General features: G+C 35.3%; 2 protein-coding genes and 1 long non-coding RNA gene across 5 annotated transcripts; 2 read left to right on the top strand and 1 right to left on the bottom strand.

Moving 5' to 3' along the window:
- Positions 1–4,134: 4,134 nt before the first annotated feature.
- On the top strand, positions 4,135–9,277 carry LOC140841567 (long chain acyl-CoA synthetase 8-like). 2 transcript variants are annotated; one of them, XM_073209099.1, is made up of 11 exons: positions 4,135–4,644; positions 4,841–4,921; positions 5,108–5,278; positions 5,686–5,817; positions 5,901–6,074; positions 6,315–6,544; positions 6,688–6,805; positions 7,229–7,360; positions 7,448–7,582; positions 8,160–8,366; positions 8,931–9,277. In XM_073209099.1, exons 1-11 carry the CDS (start codon positions 4,135–4,137, stop codon positions 9,093–9,095), a joined length of 2,055 nt encoding a protein of 684 aa, XP_073065200.1. In that variant the 3' UTR covers positions 9,096–9,277. The 2 variants fall into 2 exon arrangements, with proteins under 2 accessions (XP_073065200.1, XP_073065193.1); XM_073209092.1 differs by having other exon boundaries at positions 5,108–5,380.
- Positions 9,278–10,095: 818 nt separating this feature from the next.
- LOC140841563 (uncharacterized) lies at positions 10,096–12,548 on the top strand. Its single transcript, XR_012120222.1, has 3 exons — positions 10,096–10,202; positions 11,992–12,436; positions 12,484–12,548. It is a non-coding gene; the product is annotated as an uncharacterized lncRNA (long non-coding RNA).
- LOC140841552 (acetyl-CoA acetyltransferase 2-like) lies at positions 11,774–17,828 on the bottom strand. Of its 2 annotated transcripts, XM_073209076.1 has the most exons (15): positions 17,669–17,828; positions 17,132–17,196; positions 16,244–16,342; positions 15,963–16,136; positions 15,778–15,883; positions 15,311–15,449; positions 14,763–14,840; positions 14,618–14,683; positions 14,025–14,110; positions 13,413–13,512; positions 13,195–13,305; positions 13,052–13,093; positions 12,843–12,929; positions 12,516–12,626; positions 11,774–12,074 (listed from the first exon to the last, which is right to left on the bottom strand). In XM_073209076.1, exons 2-14 carry the CDS (start codon positions 17,169–17,171, stop codon positions 12,537–12,539), a joined length of 1,218 nt encoding a protein of 405 aa, XP_073065177.1. In that variant the 5' UTR covers positions 17,172–17,196; positions 17,669–17,828; the 3' UTR covers positions 11,774–12,074; positions 12,516–12,536. The 2 variants fall into 2 exon arrangements, with proteins under 2 accessions (XP_073065177.1, XP_073065167.1); XM_073209066.1 differs by lacking the exon at positions 11,774–12,074 and having other exon boundaries at positions 12,301–12,626.
- Between the last annotated feature and the right edge of the window lie 776 nt (positions 17,829–18,604).

The raw sequence follows: 18,604 nt of genomic DNA, 5'->3' as shown, positions 1-18,604 counted from the left end.
TAAAATAATAACAAAAAATAACAACAATAGAGGGATTCAATCCAAAGCCTCAATACTCATTGATATTTTCATCAATCGCACGAAGTTATGGCTCCCATGAATACTCAGATCGGTCCCCCCTCCTCTTCTCATGCACTTCAAGTCTTCAACATTTCTCCACTCACCTTTTTCCTCTGTATAATTATTATTTCCCCCCATATTTTGATCACGAGGAACCATTTTCCCTGTCGTCCTACTTGAACCGGATTCCTTCTTCTTGTATTCGATGTCAAGAAACTTTACATGACGACGATTTTTGGCCTTGTCTTTTGTCCCGGGCTTCACCATGATGCTGGATTTACTTACACCATTGGAAACTAGATCATTACGATCCAATGGTGATTTTGTAACAAACGAAACTACGGATGTTTTCCTGATCCGACTGCCGTGGGACAACATAATATCTCTGGCCCGGGACGAGGATCTCGTCGGGCCTGACGATGAAGTCCCACGGCCGACGGAATATCTCGGGCCGCCGGGCAAGAATGAACTTAGGGTACTTTTCAATTATCCTTGCTGCAGGAACAACCATGCAGTAGTAGTATTCTGCCAGCCCTCCTACATGGATGATCTTCAAGGTCCGTGATCTCTGCTCTGCATGGCCAGATCAAGGGTTTTCCAGGGCCCCCCGTGCATGGGAAGATAAAGTTAGTTTGGAGTATTTTGTTGCCTAATATTCTGTTCAGCATTTTTGTGTGGGTTGATTAATTCGTTTCTGAGATGGGATTGAATGATTTCAAGCTTAGACAACAATTATATGAGAGAGCCAGCTAAGGTTGTAAAATTACGATGATTCCAAGAAATTTTGGGTGAATATGTTTAGTTATTAGTCATGTTTCGATGAATGACGGCAGTTATTATTACAAATCTTGCCTGGATTTTTTCGATGGTTCTGAAGAAACTCTAATGATAATTAATGATAATTAATGTTAATTAATATTGGTTCTGAAGACTTGTTTTAAAATATTGATTTTTTCGATGGTTCTGAAGAAACTCTAATGATAATTAATATTGATTTATATTAAAAAATCTCACATAAAAAATCTAATCACTAAGTAAAATCTTCTCACAAACTTAATTTAAAATAATTCATTTTGTTGTTTTTAAATATGTGACTAAAAATAATAATTCACTTTTTTGATTAAAAAATCATATAAATAACAAAACATGCAAATTTATTCGTTCATCCAATAGAATCGACGAATCAAATTCTCGAAGTTGTGAGAGTATATGAAATTATATCACTCCACGTGTTCTGATAGCATGGGGTAGTGTGCCTCACCGAGTACAACCGTCTAAAATTTAAAGATTATAAAAAATATTATCTTATGTAACTCGTATAAAACGTTAAAAAAATAATAAGATATTCCATGTGACGATTTCATAAATCTATTAATATAAAACCGATCAATTCGATTCTTATTTAAAATGAAAATCAATAATTTTAGTAAAACAATTATTATTTTTTCAAGAATTATATCAGGTTAGTGATCTATTTTATAAAAATAACTATAAAATCATCGCATATTAGTTTTTTGTATTGTTTGAATTACAAGAAATCTAGGAAACATATGAAATATAGAAATAATATTTAATTAATCGTTACTTTCTATGTTGCTTAATTTTCTATGATAAAACTAATGTGATATCATTTTATGAGTCAATTTTCGGCCAACTTAATTCATAAAAAATATTATATTTTATGTCAAAAATATTAATTTTCATGTAGATATAGATCATATCGACTCATATAACAAATATAGACCCGTGTGTAGACTTGTCAAATTGGGTCAGGCCCGTCGGGTCGGCCCGCCCCGCTATAAAAATTGAGCGGGTTGAGCTGATAAAATAGCAGCCCGTTTGGAGGCGGGCCAAATGGGTTGAGCCCGTTTGGGTTGCGGGCCAAGATGGGTCGAGCCCAAACGGGGCGGGTTGGCCCGCCAAATTTGGGAAGAATTTTATATTTTTTTTATATTTTTGAGTTGTAAATTTTATACAAAAATTGGAATAAGTCACATGCGCCTCCATCACTCTATTATCTTATTTCTTTCTTATTTTTCTCATTGATCTCACCTCCATCACTAACTCTTGTAAAATATGAATCTTAAAGAGAAGAAATTTCTTTAAATTTTATTCATTAATCTTAAAATAATTTTTAAACATAACAGTTGTTTGTTTGAAGTCCGACGAATTGTAGTGAAATTTTGTGGACCCGACGGAGGTTTGATAATTATGTGTATTGTTGAACACATAATATTTTCTAAAATTTACAACCTTATCTTTCCTCGACTTTTTGTTCTCTTCCATGTCTCAATCTTCATTTTGGTTTAAGCACTTTATTTTTTTTGTATTATGTTGATGTTTTCTTAATTTCTCTTCTTTCAATGTTTTTAAGTATTTTATGAAACTATTTGACTAAAATATATTTTTCTTCTATATTTACTATAATATTGTTTAGTATTTTTTTTTCTTTAAAAAAATAAGCGGGTCGGCCCGCCTAGCCCGCGGCCCAAGGTGGGTTGGGTTGGGTTGGCCATTTAGAGGCCCGCGAAAATGGCGGGCCGGCCCGCCCCGCCCCGCCTAATGACGGGTTGCGGCGGGTTGCGGGCTGGCCCGCCCCGCCAGCCCGTTTTGACATGTATACCCGTGTGATTGTCTTACAAGAGACATACTTATTTTCAATTAAAATATAGTTTGAATTGTTCTTCCAAGAAAATACAAAAACTCAGTCTTATTCGTTAATTTTATGAGATAAATCTTCGAATTGAACCTATTCATGAGAAATATTAAATTTTAAATAAAAAATATTAATTTTTAATGTATAAACCGAACCGATTCATCTCTCATGTACCTACTAATACATATATATATATATATATATATATATATACATATATATATATATATATATATTATATATTGTTTGAAACTGAAAGCACTGCATTTCAAGTACTTGTACCACCCGCCCCCATAGCCTGGAGATAGATATAAATACATACGCATATATGTACACACACATATGTTCCTACTAGCACTTTACAAGTTTCCTAATTTTGCCCGATCCAGCTGCCAGCTTTCTAAATTTTCCGATTAAGAAATCCGAAATCTTCAAATCCCACTAATTTCTATTCGCTCTCCACCAAGGTATGGTTTACAGTTTTCATTCATTGTGATGCCTCTTTTTTTCCCCTTTTTTTTCCTAATCTATATCCATGTATATGACAGTAGTTTCGACGTTTTTAAATTAAATCTTGCGTGTATCTAGTATCAGATGACCAGCTCTTGTATTTTTTTTTCTTGAATTGAATTGGTCACCGACTAACTTTGATTGAGTTAGTCATTACTGCTTGCGTTCATCAGGATCCGTGATTTTTCCACGATTTTGACGTATGATGGAGTAATTTTTAATTGTGAAATGGGCAGAAATAATTTATTTGGAGGAATATTTACTTTTGTAATGTGTGAATTATTTGAGTTTCATATCAGCTGCTTTGTTTTGAATGTCCTACGTTGCTTGCGTGTGTTTTTCTAGTTTTAATCTTTCTTGTGTCGTGCAATAGTTTGGTTTTCTCTCTCAAGCCAAACGACCGAGGAGAAACCAAGGGAGGTACATCAACCTAACGGGAAGTAGAGGGGGTCTCCGTAAACTAAACTGTATATTATCTTTTCGAAATTGTAGTTTTTGTTCCAAAATATATTATTTCATTCCTCATTGCAAATCTTTGATCTGCCTAGACCCATTAAATTTGATTATTGCATAAGTCTTTCTCATCCTTCTGATAAAGTGGTCAGGGGGATCTCGTCTGAAGCACAATGTTTGAGTAATGCCTAGGAGAGTCTGGCCCCATATATGTGTGCTTTGGATTGATTCATACTATCGTTTGCTGTGTCTAGTCATTGACTTTGATCGAATTTTAATTTTAATGATATTTTTGCAATTCTCTGTGAACATAATATTAATTTAGCCACACTATGTTTGATATTCACGTTTCTGATATTTCTCCTATTATGGCTAACCTTTTCACCTGTTTCATTGTTGTTCATCTAAAGTTGATCGTGACTGGGTCGAAGTGAAGTATCTTGAACGCAAACACGATGGATGATGTGGGGGGTGGCTTTTCTTTTTCGACATTTAAAGACAATGGTTCATATGGAATTGTTTGTGCTGTCATCATGGCTGTTGTCATACCTATACTTCTTGCCGTGGTTCTTGGGAGTAAAAGAAAGTCAAAGCAGAGAGGTGTTCCCGTTGAAGTTGTTGGTGGGACTGACTTGGTAATGCGTAATGCTAGATCTGTCAAATTGGTCGAGGTTCCTTGGGAAGGGGCTACAACTTTGGCTGCTTTGTTCGAGCAGTCTTGTAAAAAAAATTCCGGTGAAAAGTTTCTTGGGACAAGAAAAGTAATTGGGAAGGAATTTGTTACAGCTAGCGATGGGCGAAAATTTGAGAAACTTCATTTGGGAGAGTACCAGTGGGAAACTTACGCGCAGGCTTTCACTCGTGCCTGTAACTTTGCGTCCGGTCTTCTTAAAATAGGTCATGATATGGACACTCGTGCTGCAATTTTTTCTGAAACTTGCGCAGAGTGGATGATAGCATTTCAGGTAATATTAAAAGTTTTCATGTAGGTTTTGGAACTTCTGTATTGTTCTTCTTTCTGAGTCTTTTCTGTGCCATAACCAATTTTACTTGCTCTTTTGTAATCTTATAAATTCAGGTGTATATTTTTGGACTTCTTATTTTGGTTCCGAGTTTTTTCTTTCTGTGCAATAACCAATTTTACTTGCTCTTTGGTGTCAGGCATGCTTCCGGCAGAACATCACTGTTGTTACAATTTATGCTTCCTTAGGGGATGATGCCCTAATTCACTCACTTAATGAGGTTGTAATTAATTCCTCACTTCAAAACTTTTTTCCTGTTCAATTTCTGTATTCATTATTTTACCTTGTATCTTCACATTAGTATGCTTTTGTTTTTTCTTTCATGGTTGGGTAAAATTTTTCGTTGAGATCATCCTTGTGAGAATTCCATCAGCGAGTATTACTTACTTTCTCCAATGTTTGTCAGACTCAAGTATCAACTGTGATTTGTGACTCCAAGCAATTGAAGAAGTTGGCTGCAGTAAGTTCAAGTTTGAAAACCATTAGCCAGGTTATTTATATTGATGATGAAGACACTACAAGTGGTTCCAGTGCTTCCCAAGATATTGGAAATTGGAGAAAATTCTATTTTTCTGAGGTTGAAAAACTTGGAAGCAATAATCCTTCTCGTCCTAGTCTGCCAACCAAGAAAGATATTGCTGTCATCATGTACACAAGTGGCAGTACGGGCCTTCCTAAGGTTTGACTGAAATTGTTGTAATGCTGATGGACATGCATTGAAATCAATTTATTGCTTGGTTCATGAATGCACTATGCTCTTCTTCAGAGGAAATTAATGTTTATGGGTTGCAATACTATGTATATGCTTGTTACCTCTTTTCTGAATGAGATGATTTTAAAGTTTTATGCATAGAAGTTAAAATGGTGTAAGAAACTTAATATGTTCCAGAAATGTTGAATAATGCTGATTCCCATTCTGCCACATTTTGCTCGCAAATTGTGATTTTTTTAAATCAATAACATGATCTCCTATTCGTTTTGAAGGGTGTTATGATGACTCATGGAAACATTGTGGCCACTGCAGCTGCCGTTATGACAGTCATTCCAGGAATTGGAAGCAAAGATGTCTATCTTGCTTATTTGCCTTTAGCTCATGTGTTTGAGTTAGCTGCAGAGGTAGCCTGTTAGTTAAACTTTTTGTCTTGACTTATGGTCACGGATGATAATTCTTCTACCTCTAAGATATTGTGCTTTTCTAGACTGTGATGTTGACTGCAGGTGCCTCAATTGGCTATGGCTCAGCACTGACATTAACGGACACCTCCAACAAAATAAAAAAAGGAACACAGGGAGATGCATCTGCATTGAAGCCTACACTGATGGCAGCTGTTCCAGCTATCCTAGACCGTGTTAGAGACGGAGTTCTGAAGAAGGTCTTTCATAAACTGTGTTTTCTTCTTCATCAGTATGCTTTAAATGTGTGTTGTGTATGAGGTTGTAAAGGTCGAAGAGATTCAGTTTTATCTTCTTTAATATGTATCCTTTTCTTAAGTCGTGTTTTCCCAATTAGCTAGGGAGGGAGACAGGGGTAAGGCAGTGTGCTGCTCTATTATTTGCCGGTGCAGTTGCGAGTAATGAAGCCTCTAACTCATGTATCCTTTTCTTTGTGTCAGGTTGATGAAAAGGGAGGTTTTGTGAAAAAACTTTTCAATATTGCTTACAATCGTCGATTGGCAACTATTGAGGGAAGCTTGTTTGGTGCGTGGGGTATAGAAAGTCTCTTTTGGGATATTGTTGTTTTTAAGAAGATAAGGTCTATCCTTGGAGGAGAAATTCGACTTATGCTTTGTGGTGGAGCTCCTTTGTCGGGAGATGCTCAGAGATTTATCAACATTTGCATGGGGTATTTCTTCTACGATTTAACTTTACAGAAATAATCACAGTATCCATTCAACCAGTGCATTTGCTTCTGCTGAACGAGTTGTCTGAATTTTTCAAATTGTCTTTGGTATGTTTTTTGGCACCTGGATCTGCTTATGTTCATAGGGCGCCTATTGGTCAAGGATATGGCTTGACTGAAACATGTGCAGGAGCTGCCTTTTCAGAGTGGGATGACCCTTCTGTTGGGCGTGTTGGTCCTCCACTTCCTTGTTGCTACGTCAAGGTAAAATTTAATTTGCTAAGTATTATTTGAATATTAAATTTGTGATTTTTCTTGCTAGAGCAAGCAAGTGAATAATGTCTGAGACATCTTCCTCGTTTGTCTTTCTTTTATAATTTTAATGGAATTCATTCTTTATTCAACTATTAAAGACTGCGTTCAAAAGAATGTTCAAGAGCATCCCCTAACCGTAAGTTATATGTTATAATCTACTTTTGGATCAATCCTTATCTAAGATTGTTTGCAATCCGGCAAGTTAACCTCTACATTTCAATCCCGAGGGCCTGTAATTAAACACTTCCTACTGAAAATAATAAAATGTGAAGGCAAAAGAAACTACCAGTTGTAATTTTGAAGTGTTCAGTTTTTGGATCAAACATTTTTGTTTATTTCTGCCTAACTTTTCTTTGGTACTTATTTTTGCAGCTCGTGTCTTGGGAAGAAGGTGGTTATACTATAGTAGATAAGCCAATGCCACGGGGAGAGATTGTTATTGGTGGACACAGCGTGACAGCTGGGTATTTTAACAATGATTCCAAAACTAAAGAGGTGTACGAGGTGCAAACTCGCTTTTAGTGGACAAGGTAATTAAGCAACTAATGGTACCTCTTTCTAGTTTCTAACTAATGTATTTCTCTCATACAGGTCGATGAGAGGGGCATGCGTTGGTTCTACACTGGTGATATTGGAAGGTTTCACCCTGATGGATGTCTTGAGATTATTGATAGGAAGAAAGATATCGTGAAGCTTCAACATGGCGAGTACATCTCACTTGGAAAGGTAATATATCAGTTGCCAATCAATTGTGGAGTGGGATCAACTTGGTTGGTCTCTCATCAAATATGCTATTTTTGGGGATTGATCTCTCATCTTTGGCTAATTACATGATATTAATGCATTTGGTTTGATCTCTCATCTTAATGTTATGGTCTAGTATTTGTGCGGTTTGTTGAGAATCAATTAAGTGGATGAGGTACATTGGAAAGGGTTACCATCGGTCAGCATTGATGTTATGGTCACATGCATGTTACAGCCCTTATAGTTCGTATTAAGAAGTGCTTGGATACAAATAAACGTGAGTGATGGACCCCATGGGCATCGATTGCCAAGAGGTGGACAATGTCACGATATCGTATTAGTTGCGCAAGCAAAACTTTGAGTCACTTATAAGCATCGTAGGGTCTCAAATGTAATAGGCTGGTCTTTTGGGCTTGGAATCTTCATTAAGGCTTATTAACTGAGATTATAAACAACCAAAGAGGATACCCTCCATCAAGTTTAACACGAGTATAGTACACTTTTATGTTTCTGTGTTTGATCAAGGTAGAATTTGATTCGTCAATGCTGATAATTTCAGGTTGAGGCAGCAGTGTCGTCGAGCACATATGTTGATAGTATTATGGTCTATGCGGATCCCTTCCACAACTTTTGTGTAGCCCTCGTGGTGCCTGCACATCAGGCTCTTGAGGGATGGGCCCGTGATTCTGGAATTAAGTACGGGGATTTTCCTGATCTATGCAAAAAGTCTGAAGCGAAGAATGAGGTTCAACAATCACTTTTCAAGGTTTGTTTCTTTTCACTTCTGTAGAATATATACCCTTGTCATCTAGTTAAAATCCATCGCATGAACCTCTTGTTTCTATGGTGAATTTATGATTTTTCTTAAAAGTTTTGCTGTGTTGTTGCTTGATGCATGGGTACATAATCAGACCGCGGCCTTTTAAACCCCTCTGGAGTGGAAACATTTTGTACCTATACATATTATATGTCCTACTTTCTGAAAGTGCTCACTCATCGTGTTGGGTTCTTATTGGTCAGATATGGGGATGAATAGCTACAAGAGATGAATAGCTACAAGAGAAAAGATCAATCTTAAAAAGGAAAAAATGATAGTACGGAATTGGATAAAGTTATATCTTGATTGTGAACAGAAATAAGGAACTATGTAAATTCCTACCAGAGGAAAGGACATAAGAAAAAGTCAATTCGGCTAAATTGGAAAAAGCGAAGTGTTGGTAGTAACATTTCCAATGTTTTTTTTTAAAAAATTTATCTTTGTCAAATATTACTGGCACATCTTTATCCCTATAACGTAGCATTTTACTCATTCCATTGGTATAACATGCAGGCAGCCAAGGCGGCTAAACTTGAAAAGTCTGAAATTCCGGCAAAGGTTACGCTGTTGCCGGAGCCATGGACTCCAGAAAGTGGTTTGGTCACTGCAGCTCTGAAATTGAAGAGGGAGTCATTGAAGAGCAAATTTAAAGATGAGCTCGAACTGTTGTACAAGTGAATTAAATTTGATGTTGGATAAATTATGTCTGATGTATTTATATTAAAAGTGCAACCTCGATTTTCGAAATTTAATGGACTTTAATAGGAAAGTCTTGAAACGAAATCCTCTGCTAACTCTCTACATAAAATGCCACATGAGAATGTACGTCATATATTTGGCCATTATATCAAGTAATTTTTTACATAATTAAAATTATTTATTTTTGTGTAATATGTAATACAATATAGAATGGAGTAGATAATTATATTTCGAAAATCGTACTATTGTTTTTGAGGAGTCTGAAATTATGTATGTTTGGATTGATGCGGAATTGCTGTGCGATTAATAGATTTGTGCCTTGTAATTAAGTACTTTCGGTTCTGGTATTAATAGAATTATGTACTTTCTAAACTGAGATTCAACGTAGTTTCTATGTAATGGACAATGAATTTAATTCCCTTTATTATCGCTATGTAGTTTCTATGTAATGGACAATGGATTTAATTCCCCTTATTCGACAGCAATAATGATCGACACGTGTAGATCAACAATTGCAAACGTGTTTCGAGAAGCTCGGTCAACCTTTGTGAAAAAATCTTCAACATCCTCATTTCAAAATAAAAAAGGAAAAATCTATAATATTTTTTTAGAAATTGAAAAACCTTAATAAATTATGTAAAACGTTCCATTTTTATTTCTTATTTTCCAAATATTTTGTTTGAGTCATCTAATGGCATAAATTTTTTATAACATGGTATTAAATTAATTATTTTTTGTTGGGTTGACAACGGCATTCATCTAACTGATATGGATAGTTGTAATTTCTTTATTTATCTTTTAATTTTATACTATTGTTTTTTCGGTCAATATGTTCAAATGACGATAAAAGTTTGTACGTCATTTGGAACAATTGAAATTGTGTGATGGAAAGCCTATCTAGGCTTACCATGGGCTTGTAGCACCCATAGCCCTTTAAAAGGGAGGTCTCAGGCCCATTTTGGATGGGCCTCTAGTTGTCTACATGGGCCCATCCATTTTTCTCCATCCTCGTTCGCTGCTCGCCCTTTTCGCTCGCTCAGTACCCCATTCTCCATTGGAACTCTTGTCAAAGCTTCAAGATTTAAGGTACAGTTCAGTTAATCGATTAATAAATTTTGCACTTATAGAGCACCAAATCTATCAAGAATGTTGTGTTCGCAAAATGGTTTTTTTTCTACTGGGATTTCAGATTGTTTTTTGTTGCAGTGTGTTCATTCATGTCTAGTCCTTGCACTTCACTAGAAATTGAATTTATGCGGGTCTTAATATTAGCTTATTATCATGTTTAGAGTGAGATGACGCCCATTTGCTTTTGCGGCAAAGTGTTCTTTAATGGTATATAAAAAAAGGTGTTCTTTTAAGCAATTATATTAACCAAGAGAGGTCATTTGACATTCATGTGTTTATATGTTTTATATTATACAAGAGAGGTCGATTAATGAATTTTTCGTATCTGAAAATATTTGGTCTTGGTAATCAATTGCTTAATCCACTGATCTTTTTTTGGTCTGATTGCAGAGGAGTCAGTTCTTTTTGTTTCTGTTTTGTACGTTTGATTTCTAAATTCTTGATGTTGACAACATGCATTTTTTGTGCATTGGTTGATAAACACGATGTAGTCTGTTGAAAACTAGGCTTTTTGTTTAAGAAATAGAAGAAAGGAGAAAATCTTCAATATCCATACTTGGTGGAATAGAAATGAATTTTCTCGATGTCAGATTGTGATCTGTTCTCAAATGCTGTTTTAAGCTTAGCTCAAGTCAACAAAAACACATTTTTAGGAGAGCAGTGATATTTTGGAAATGCTGAGAACTTCTCTGTTGAGCAATGTTCAACTGAAAGTTGTGACATTTTGGTCGGTTACAAGGTGGTGTACCTCTCTATCTTTGTGTCGATGAAAGTAGTAAACTTCCATCACCAACTATAGTTTGAACTTTGAACATTCGCCATCAGACAAGGGTATATTATTTGTTCTTTAGTAGTTTGTTCTGACAGAAAGTGCGCCGCTAAAAAAGGAATCTTGGGATTAATTTAATAGTTTTTTCAAGTTTGGGATGTTAAAATCCATCATTTGAACTACAAGATTAACCATTGGCCTTCTTTTACATTATATTATATTCCTTATTCTCTGTCCCTGCGCTGGAAGTTTTGAATTATCTTGCGTAGTCAAGTGGCCGATTAAGGTATTACACATGCCAAAACATTTTGCAAAGTTCTCAAGAGTTATTTTGAGGATGTTGGTTTTGTGAAAGGCTGAAAGCCCATTTTTATTGTGAGATGTCCATCACTAGTAAATGAGAAATCAAAGGCAGTTAATAACAACCATGTAATCATGGGTGAAACACGCATCGATTGCTTGGAGATTAGTGGTGGCTAATAGAACAAGAATATTGACCGAAGTTTTAAGACTTACAATTGCATGGTTCATTTTCTTTCCTTGAAAAGAAGATGCGAGTGATTACGTTGATGCCTCAATGCCCTTTGTATAGTCTTTTCTTTTCCCTCTCATTTTTTACAACCCAATAACCCTCCGGCTCGATTTTTTTGTGTATCAATCTAGCTCGAGTGTGGCTAACTGGGCAATATTAACTAGAGTATCCCTAATTTTTTTATAAACCTAATTTTTAACGCATGTAATTTATTAAAAAGATAAATGGTAAAGTATTAATTGAAATATTTGTAAAAAAATTAAATCAAGCTTTGAACAGAGATACTCATGCTAAACTCGAGTTGCTATTTGGCTACTTGAACTTGCTTGCAACCCCCTATGCAGAATATAAAGTTGATATTCTTCTTGATGTTTTTACTGATGAAATATTAATCTAGCACTTCATGATGTGATGATCATCGTCTTCCTTTCCTTTGTGTACGCCAGATACTGAGGAGGAGATTGAGAGATATTAAAAGTGGTGAATCGAGGATTCTCAAGATTTTCGACGGCTTCAGGAAGTTGTTCAACTGTGAAAACAAATGTAGCATTAGAGTCAGAAACTCGAAACTAAAGATATGTTGACTTTTAGCAGCTGTTCCAACAAAACCGGAGTCAGAAAAGCTTGTATGTTAGCAGTGTTTCAATAAAACCAGAGTCAGAAAAGCTTATACGTTGGTTAGTATTTTACACTTTGGTTTATTTGAAGACACTATCCAATACTTCATCTCAATTAAATGCCACAAAATCGTGAGAAGTCAATTCACTTGCCATTAAAACATTCGTTAGCTTCTACAATCGAAGAGTACAATTTATTCAACTTACTCGATAAAAAAAAAAAAACAAAAACAGAACCATGTAAAATCAAGAATACTTCATCTAAACTGGAGATGTTACAAACAAATCTAGTTCGCTTGGGTGCCCATTACTTCCATAGAGCCAGACAAATGCAGCTGAAGCCACATACTTACCAAAAAATGCTGGGTATCTGGTTACAGAAGCTCTACGACGAAGGCTGAAGCACCTCCTCCTCCATTGCAAACACCACCAACTCCGTATTTACCATTCTTCTGCTTCAATACCTAGACAACGAAATTTTATCATTTTAATGAATTTGCATATCATCTTGTTCCAGCAACAGAATATATATATATATATATATACCCAAAGTTTTAGCATTGAAGAAAAATATCACTTCCACAGTTGATGGCCACCAAGCACCGGTATCCAACACAAATTTCAAGTAGAATCATGCAAATTAATTGAATATTGAATACTTAGTACAAGGGAAAATATACCCCCAAAAGTGTGACCAGGATACGAGCTCCACTGCAACCTAGAGGATGCCCCAAGGCTACAGCTCCACCGTGAATGTTAACTTTTTCCTGCAAAATATTTCATCACTAATTTCAAGGTCGGTAGTTACATATATGGCGTAACTGGCTGATAACATTTTGCAAAGAATGAAATTTAGTCGAATTGAGAAAATTGAAATTGGGAAACTCACAGGAGCAATACCAAGAAGCTTCTGATTTGCAAGAGCAACAACCTAGATGAGGACCACAAGGTAGATTAAGAAGTAAGAACAACAGATTCAAAATCGCCAAACTATTTTCTCACTTAGGCTAATGAAGGTGCTTAATGGCATACCGCAAAGGCTTCATTAATCTCATAATAGTCTATTCGAGATGCTTCTAAACCAGCATTTGAAATTGCTTTTGGAATTGCAAGTGCTGGTGCAGTTGTAAATAATTCAGGTGCCTGCATAATGTGCTCCAATTTGCAATTGTATATTCAAACATTACAAGACTGAAAATGAGGAGAATTTTTTTTTAGATCCTTTTAAGGTCATAAACTCACAAGATTACCTGAGCAGCATCAGCATATCCTGAGATCTTTGCAATGACATCTAGACCAAGCTTCACAACCTTCTCTCCACTGACTAAAATGAGAGCAGCAGCACCATCACTGAAAATAAAATCTTATTTCAACAGTCGATTAAAAAAACTACCATTCAACATTCTGAGAAACAATGCTTAAAAAAAACCATTTAAGGAATTTAAACCACCCAACGCCAAGATAATTAGTATGATTTTGTAAGAACCATTAGCATTGGGTTCAATCCCTTTGTTAAATCAAAGTGACACATTTAAAATTTTGCAGTAAACTTGAAATTCCTTGAATATAATTGAAAAGAATATCAGCATGTATATTTCAATTACTGATATTTCTAAGGAAATTGCAATGAAAACAATGTTGCCCCATTTTACTTGCAACCAATTAAAACACCACTAAAAGAAGCAAATAATAAAGTAGCCATCACAGAAAAGTAGTGCGAAACTGAGATGTGGGGTTATGCTTCAATCCGTAATCAACATAGAAGAGGATGAGGATTTTCAGTCATTTTCACTAAAAAAATAAGATAATATCTCCATTTCATTACATTGTAATACAGCATAAAGTGATGAAGCTCAAAAGACCTTATGCTAGAAGCATTGCCCGCCGTGACTGTACCACCTGTCTCCTTAAAACTTGGCCTTAGCTTCTTCAATTTTGCAGCATCAAACTGACAGGATATAAAACAATTAGTAAAAAAACAATCTCTTTTATGAAGAAATGCAGGTATAAATCATGAGAATCTAGCACATGGATGTACACACACAAAAGATAATACTCTTCATCTTTCTAACTTGATGATGGATGCCCATCCATATCACGTATGAAAAAAAACTGCTATTTCTTTGGAGCCGCAACAGTTGCAGAAAACTCTTTCAGGTCTGGAGAGGGGAGGGGGGAATTATCTTTTTTTCTTGGACATAGTGATTGACTTTTGTTAGGTCGATCATGGGACCCTTTAATGTTTAACAGCTTGTATATACCTTTACTTTTGGGATATCCTTTAAAATGTTTGATTACTTAATAGACCTTAAAATTTCTCTGATATTTAAGTTACACTTGTAAAGGAGTGGGTTGACGACAGTGACCAAATGAAGACGAGAAATCTGGACAGAACTGAATGGCAAAACCTTGTACTCCAATGTATACATAGAAAAGAACAGATGGGTAAATTCACCTTTCCCAAACCTTCATCCTTATCGACAATTGTGGATGGCTTTCCTCTACCCCCAGACACTTCAACCTGCAAGCACAAGATTACGTTTATAATGCCACAAAAAAAGACAAGAGCTATGTCACAAGCTATCATCTGGTTATCTTACTGGAACAATCTCCCATGCAAATGCACCACCATCTTGAGCAGCAATTCCACGCTCAAAGCTCTGAACTGCATAATTGTCCTGTGCAGATTGAGTGTATAAGTATCAACTCCTCTAGAGATAAGCGACAGATTTTCTAACTGATAAAATCGAATAAATGAAAGCAAAATGGTTATTTTAAATACAAAGTCACTTATTTCCCTTTATGAATAAATTTTAAAAAAACGCCAAAGAAGACGGTGAACCTCATATAGAGTTCCATATCAAAATTTACCTCGTCGTCACATCTCTCAACATGATTATTATTCTTAACTAGACCTTTTGTCATTTCCAAGAACACTCTATTATTAGGTTATGTTTAAATGTAAAATATACTATTTTAGAATAATTTTATCCTACTAACTTGATTTTTCTAAAATAAAACCAAATTGATAACTTATTCTCCTAAAGCATTCTCTCCCGAAATTCCCAAAACAAAATTGTGATGTATTTTTTTTGAAATAGACTAGATCAAATATATTCATCAAACCAATGCAATAATATAAATGAACCTGCTCTTCTCTTGTAATATTATGGTGTTCAGCACATAATTCAGCACAAACTCCCATGCCAAAATCATTATAAACATCCCATAATCCATCTTTCAGCATTCCATCAACAAGGGAATCATGTCCAAGTCGTGAGCCCTTCCTGAAATATGAAGAGATCCAGGAAATATTAATGTAAATTCAACAATGTTGATGCGACACTAGTCATTTTCCAATCATTCTACAGTTAATACCAAATAGAATGAAGCTAGTTTGTTGTTTACGAAATCAATGGTGCTTTAAATAAAGCTGGCTTCAGGACAACCATCTATCTTTGGTTAAAGTCATACAAGAATATGAAAAAACAATGACAATAATACAAGGCTTGATAAAAATGCCAAAAATAGTTTCGATTTCAATCTAAGGATCATTTTTACTAAGAAGTTGCAAGAAAATTACAAAGCCAGTCCATTTTGCACTGGAGTACCAACCTTGCTTCTGCCAAGTACTTTGGGACATTAGACATGCTTTCCATGCCACCAGCCACCACAACATCATTGATGCCCAACTGGATACTTTGTGCAGCAAGCATTGTTGCTGAAAATAAGTTTTATATTCTCCTGGATAAATGCATTAAGTAGATTTTTGATAAATCATCAATTGATATGCATCAAACCTTTCATCCCTGAGGCACAGACTTTGTTGACAGTGGTACAGATCACCGTGTTAGGGATCCCAGCACCTAATGCCGCCTGCCTAGCAGGAGCCTGTCCTAAGTTTGCACTGAGTACATTTCCAAAGAAAACTTCTTGTACAAATGATGGATCAATATTTGCTCTCTTCAGAGCACCTAAAATCCAGAAGGTGAAAACAACATTATTAAGAAACAACAATTCTTACAATCAAAAGTATCACATTTCCATGTCAAATATAATGTGTAAAGGTTTGTAACGTTACATGCAATAGCTATAGACCCGAGCTTTGTTGCTGATAATGACGAAAGAGAACCAAGAAATCCACCCATAGGTGTTCGGGCAACTCCAACGATGCAGACATCTATTAACATTTTATAGATCAGATGAAAGCAAGCAAATACGTGGTAGAAAGTGTTTATTAGCAGAAGAGTTCACAGTTTAAATGATTATTGTGTTGCATCAGATATAAATAAACCAGATAAATTTAGGTTGCATATTCTCAAAGGAATTGAATTGCTCAAATGTACTACCGATATGCACATCAATATTTTAATAGGTCAGCAAGAAATAACATTAATTGAAAAAATTTGCATCCATAGATTTATTTACGAGTTTTATGTATACAGCCAAGTGACCCATTAACCAAATCCTGTGAGGTTTAAAGGCTATGGCTATAAACAGGAGTGATTCTACTTCATAATACAGCCCATGGAGAAAACCGAGACTTTGCAACGTATTCAAGACTTCTGAATCCTCCTGACAAAAGCAATTCAGCGGTTCAACAGGCCAGGTTTAGAGGAGTCGAATCAGAACATTGAAACTAGAATTGCTGTCTACATATTTTTAATGAAATTTTTTAGTCTTGACCATGTAAATTTTTGTAGATGTCGGTGTAATGTTTTTCCTATAGAATTTTTTTTTTCAAGAACAAAATAGCTCCTCAGCGAAGTCTTAGGCTTAATGAAAAAAGCGATATTCAACTGAAACGAGGAAAATGAGGAAAACATACAACTGAAAGACTGGAAAATCCAATCTACAAGATTGATGGCCACACGCCACAAGAAAGCTGAGGGATGGAAGCAACAAATGCTCGCAATAGCATGTATATGCATGTAGCTGCTAAATAAATAAACACCAAACAAAATGTTACCTCTAGGCTTAATTGAATCACTTGCTGCAGCTGGAGCCATGATCAGCTTACTTTTGGTTTAAATTCTGTTTTGAAGTATCAAACAGAATTATTTTGACCGAAGACCACGTATTACATAGGAAGAACATTTTATATGCATGAGCTTTGATCTCTCGTAAAAAAAATGCTTAAAAACTGAATAGACAGACACTCGGTAAGGCGAAATATACTCCCGACTAGCTATGGATCCACTAACAAGAGGATATTCTTGTCCAATTAACACAACAGGCACACCAATTCATTCACGAATCACGCACACAAAAATATACAAGCAAAATTGCAGATCTCTATCACGTAATACGATCCAGTACCGCGAAAGCTCAAAAATGCAAGAGCGTAGCTTACAATATGCATCACCGATCCAAAGATCCATTCACAAGCATAAGAAACAAAAAAAAACACACAACAAAAAACACGAAATGATAGAAAACAATTAAAAATCTGGAACTCAATATCGAGATAATTACATCATCTCATCAAAAGTAAATGATGGGATACCTGAAGAAACGGGCGGTAGAATAGAGAAAGTGAGCAGCAAATGGAAAGCATTGACAGCTTGGTGTATATCTCGTCTATAGATAGTGGTGGGTGAAAAATAACCGAGGAGGCGGCTCCACTCTGCAGTGTGCACTATTTCCTGATTCTCACGAGTTTCGAGCTACGAAGGAAAAAACCGTGGTTCTGGCTTCACCTACCAACATTTAGATATTTAATTTGGTGTTAACGAATTATGTTGGTCAAATTCCTCGTTCCGAGTCAATCAATTTCTTAAAATAATAAAAATAAATAAATTGGAAATTTTCCATGCAATTAAAATTAATCTTCAAATTTTTATTTTTAAATAGTTATTGATAAACTCGTAATAACTTGTATTTTTATGATTAAACTTCTCCTTGTTTTCGTTTCTACGTACATTTTTATGTTATTTTATCGTAAGAAGATATTTTATTGTCTTGAAACAAATTTATGTTAAAAAAATAATTTTTATCACATTTAAAGATAATTTTAGAAGAATAATCCAAACAAAAGAAATCATATAACATTTATTATATATATATATATATGAATAAAAGTAAACTGTATATAAACCAAATGACAACATATTACATCAAAAAAGACAAAAACTTGTATGAGACGGTCTCACGGTCATATTTTGTGAAACAGATCTTTTATTTGGGTCATTCATGAAATATTATTACTTTTTATGCTAAGAATATTACTTGTTATTGTGAATATCGGTAGGATTGACCCGTATCATATATAAAGATTCGTGAGACCGTCTCACAAGAGACATAGTCAACGTCTTGTTGATCTTTCCACATTATCAAAGGAAAATGCAACTGACATATGTATGCTCCAAAAATAGCAACCAAATAATTTCATCTTCCCACTAATATATCGGACTGTGATTATTGTCTTTCACTGGATAGATAT

The sequence above is a fragment of the Primulina eburnea genome, chromosome 1 (assembly GCF_022965805.1).
Source record: "Primulina eburnea isolate SZY01 chromosome 1, ASM2296580v1, whole genome shotgun sequence".
Classification (NCBI taxonomy): Eukaryota; Viridiplantae; Streptophyta; class Magnoliopsida; order Lamiales; family Gesneriaceae; genus Primulina; species Primulina eburnea.
The sequence above is the reverse complement of the archived record's forward strand: the minus strand, read 5'-3'. Positions and strand labels throughout refer to the sequence as shown.

Bases quoted from the DNA above. Each gene is read 5' to 3' on its own strand.
- LOC140841567 (XM_073209092.1), top strand. From the start codon at position 4,135: ATGGATGATGTGGGGGGTGGCTTTTCTTTTTCGACATTTAAAGACAAT. The intron at 4,922-5,107 runs GTTGTAATTAAT...AATGTTTGTCAG, and splicing joins TAATTCACTCACTTAATGAG to ACTCAAGTATCAACTGTGAT. The intron at 6,075-6,314 runs GTCTTTCATAAA...TCTTTGTGTCAG, and splicing joins GAGACGGAGTTCTGAAGAAG to GTTGATGAAAAGGGAGGTTT.
- LOC140841552 (XM_073209076.1), bottom strand. From the start codon at position 17,171: ATGGCTCCAGCTGCAGCAAGTGATTCAATTAAGCCTAGAG. The intron at 14,841-15,310 runs GTTCATTTATAT...CAATCTGCACAG, and splicing joins ATATTACAAGAGAAGAGCAG to GACAATTATGCAGTTCAGAG. The intron at 13,513-14,024 runs GTCTTTTGAGCT...TTTTATTTTCAG, and splicing joins GGCAATGCTTCTAGCATAAG to TGATGGTGCTGCTGCTCTCA.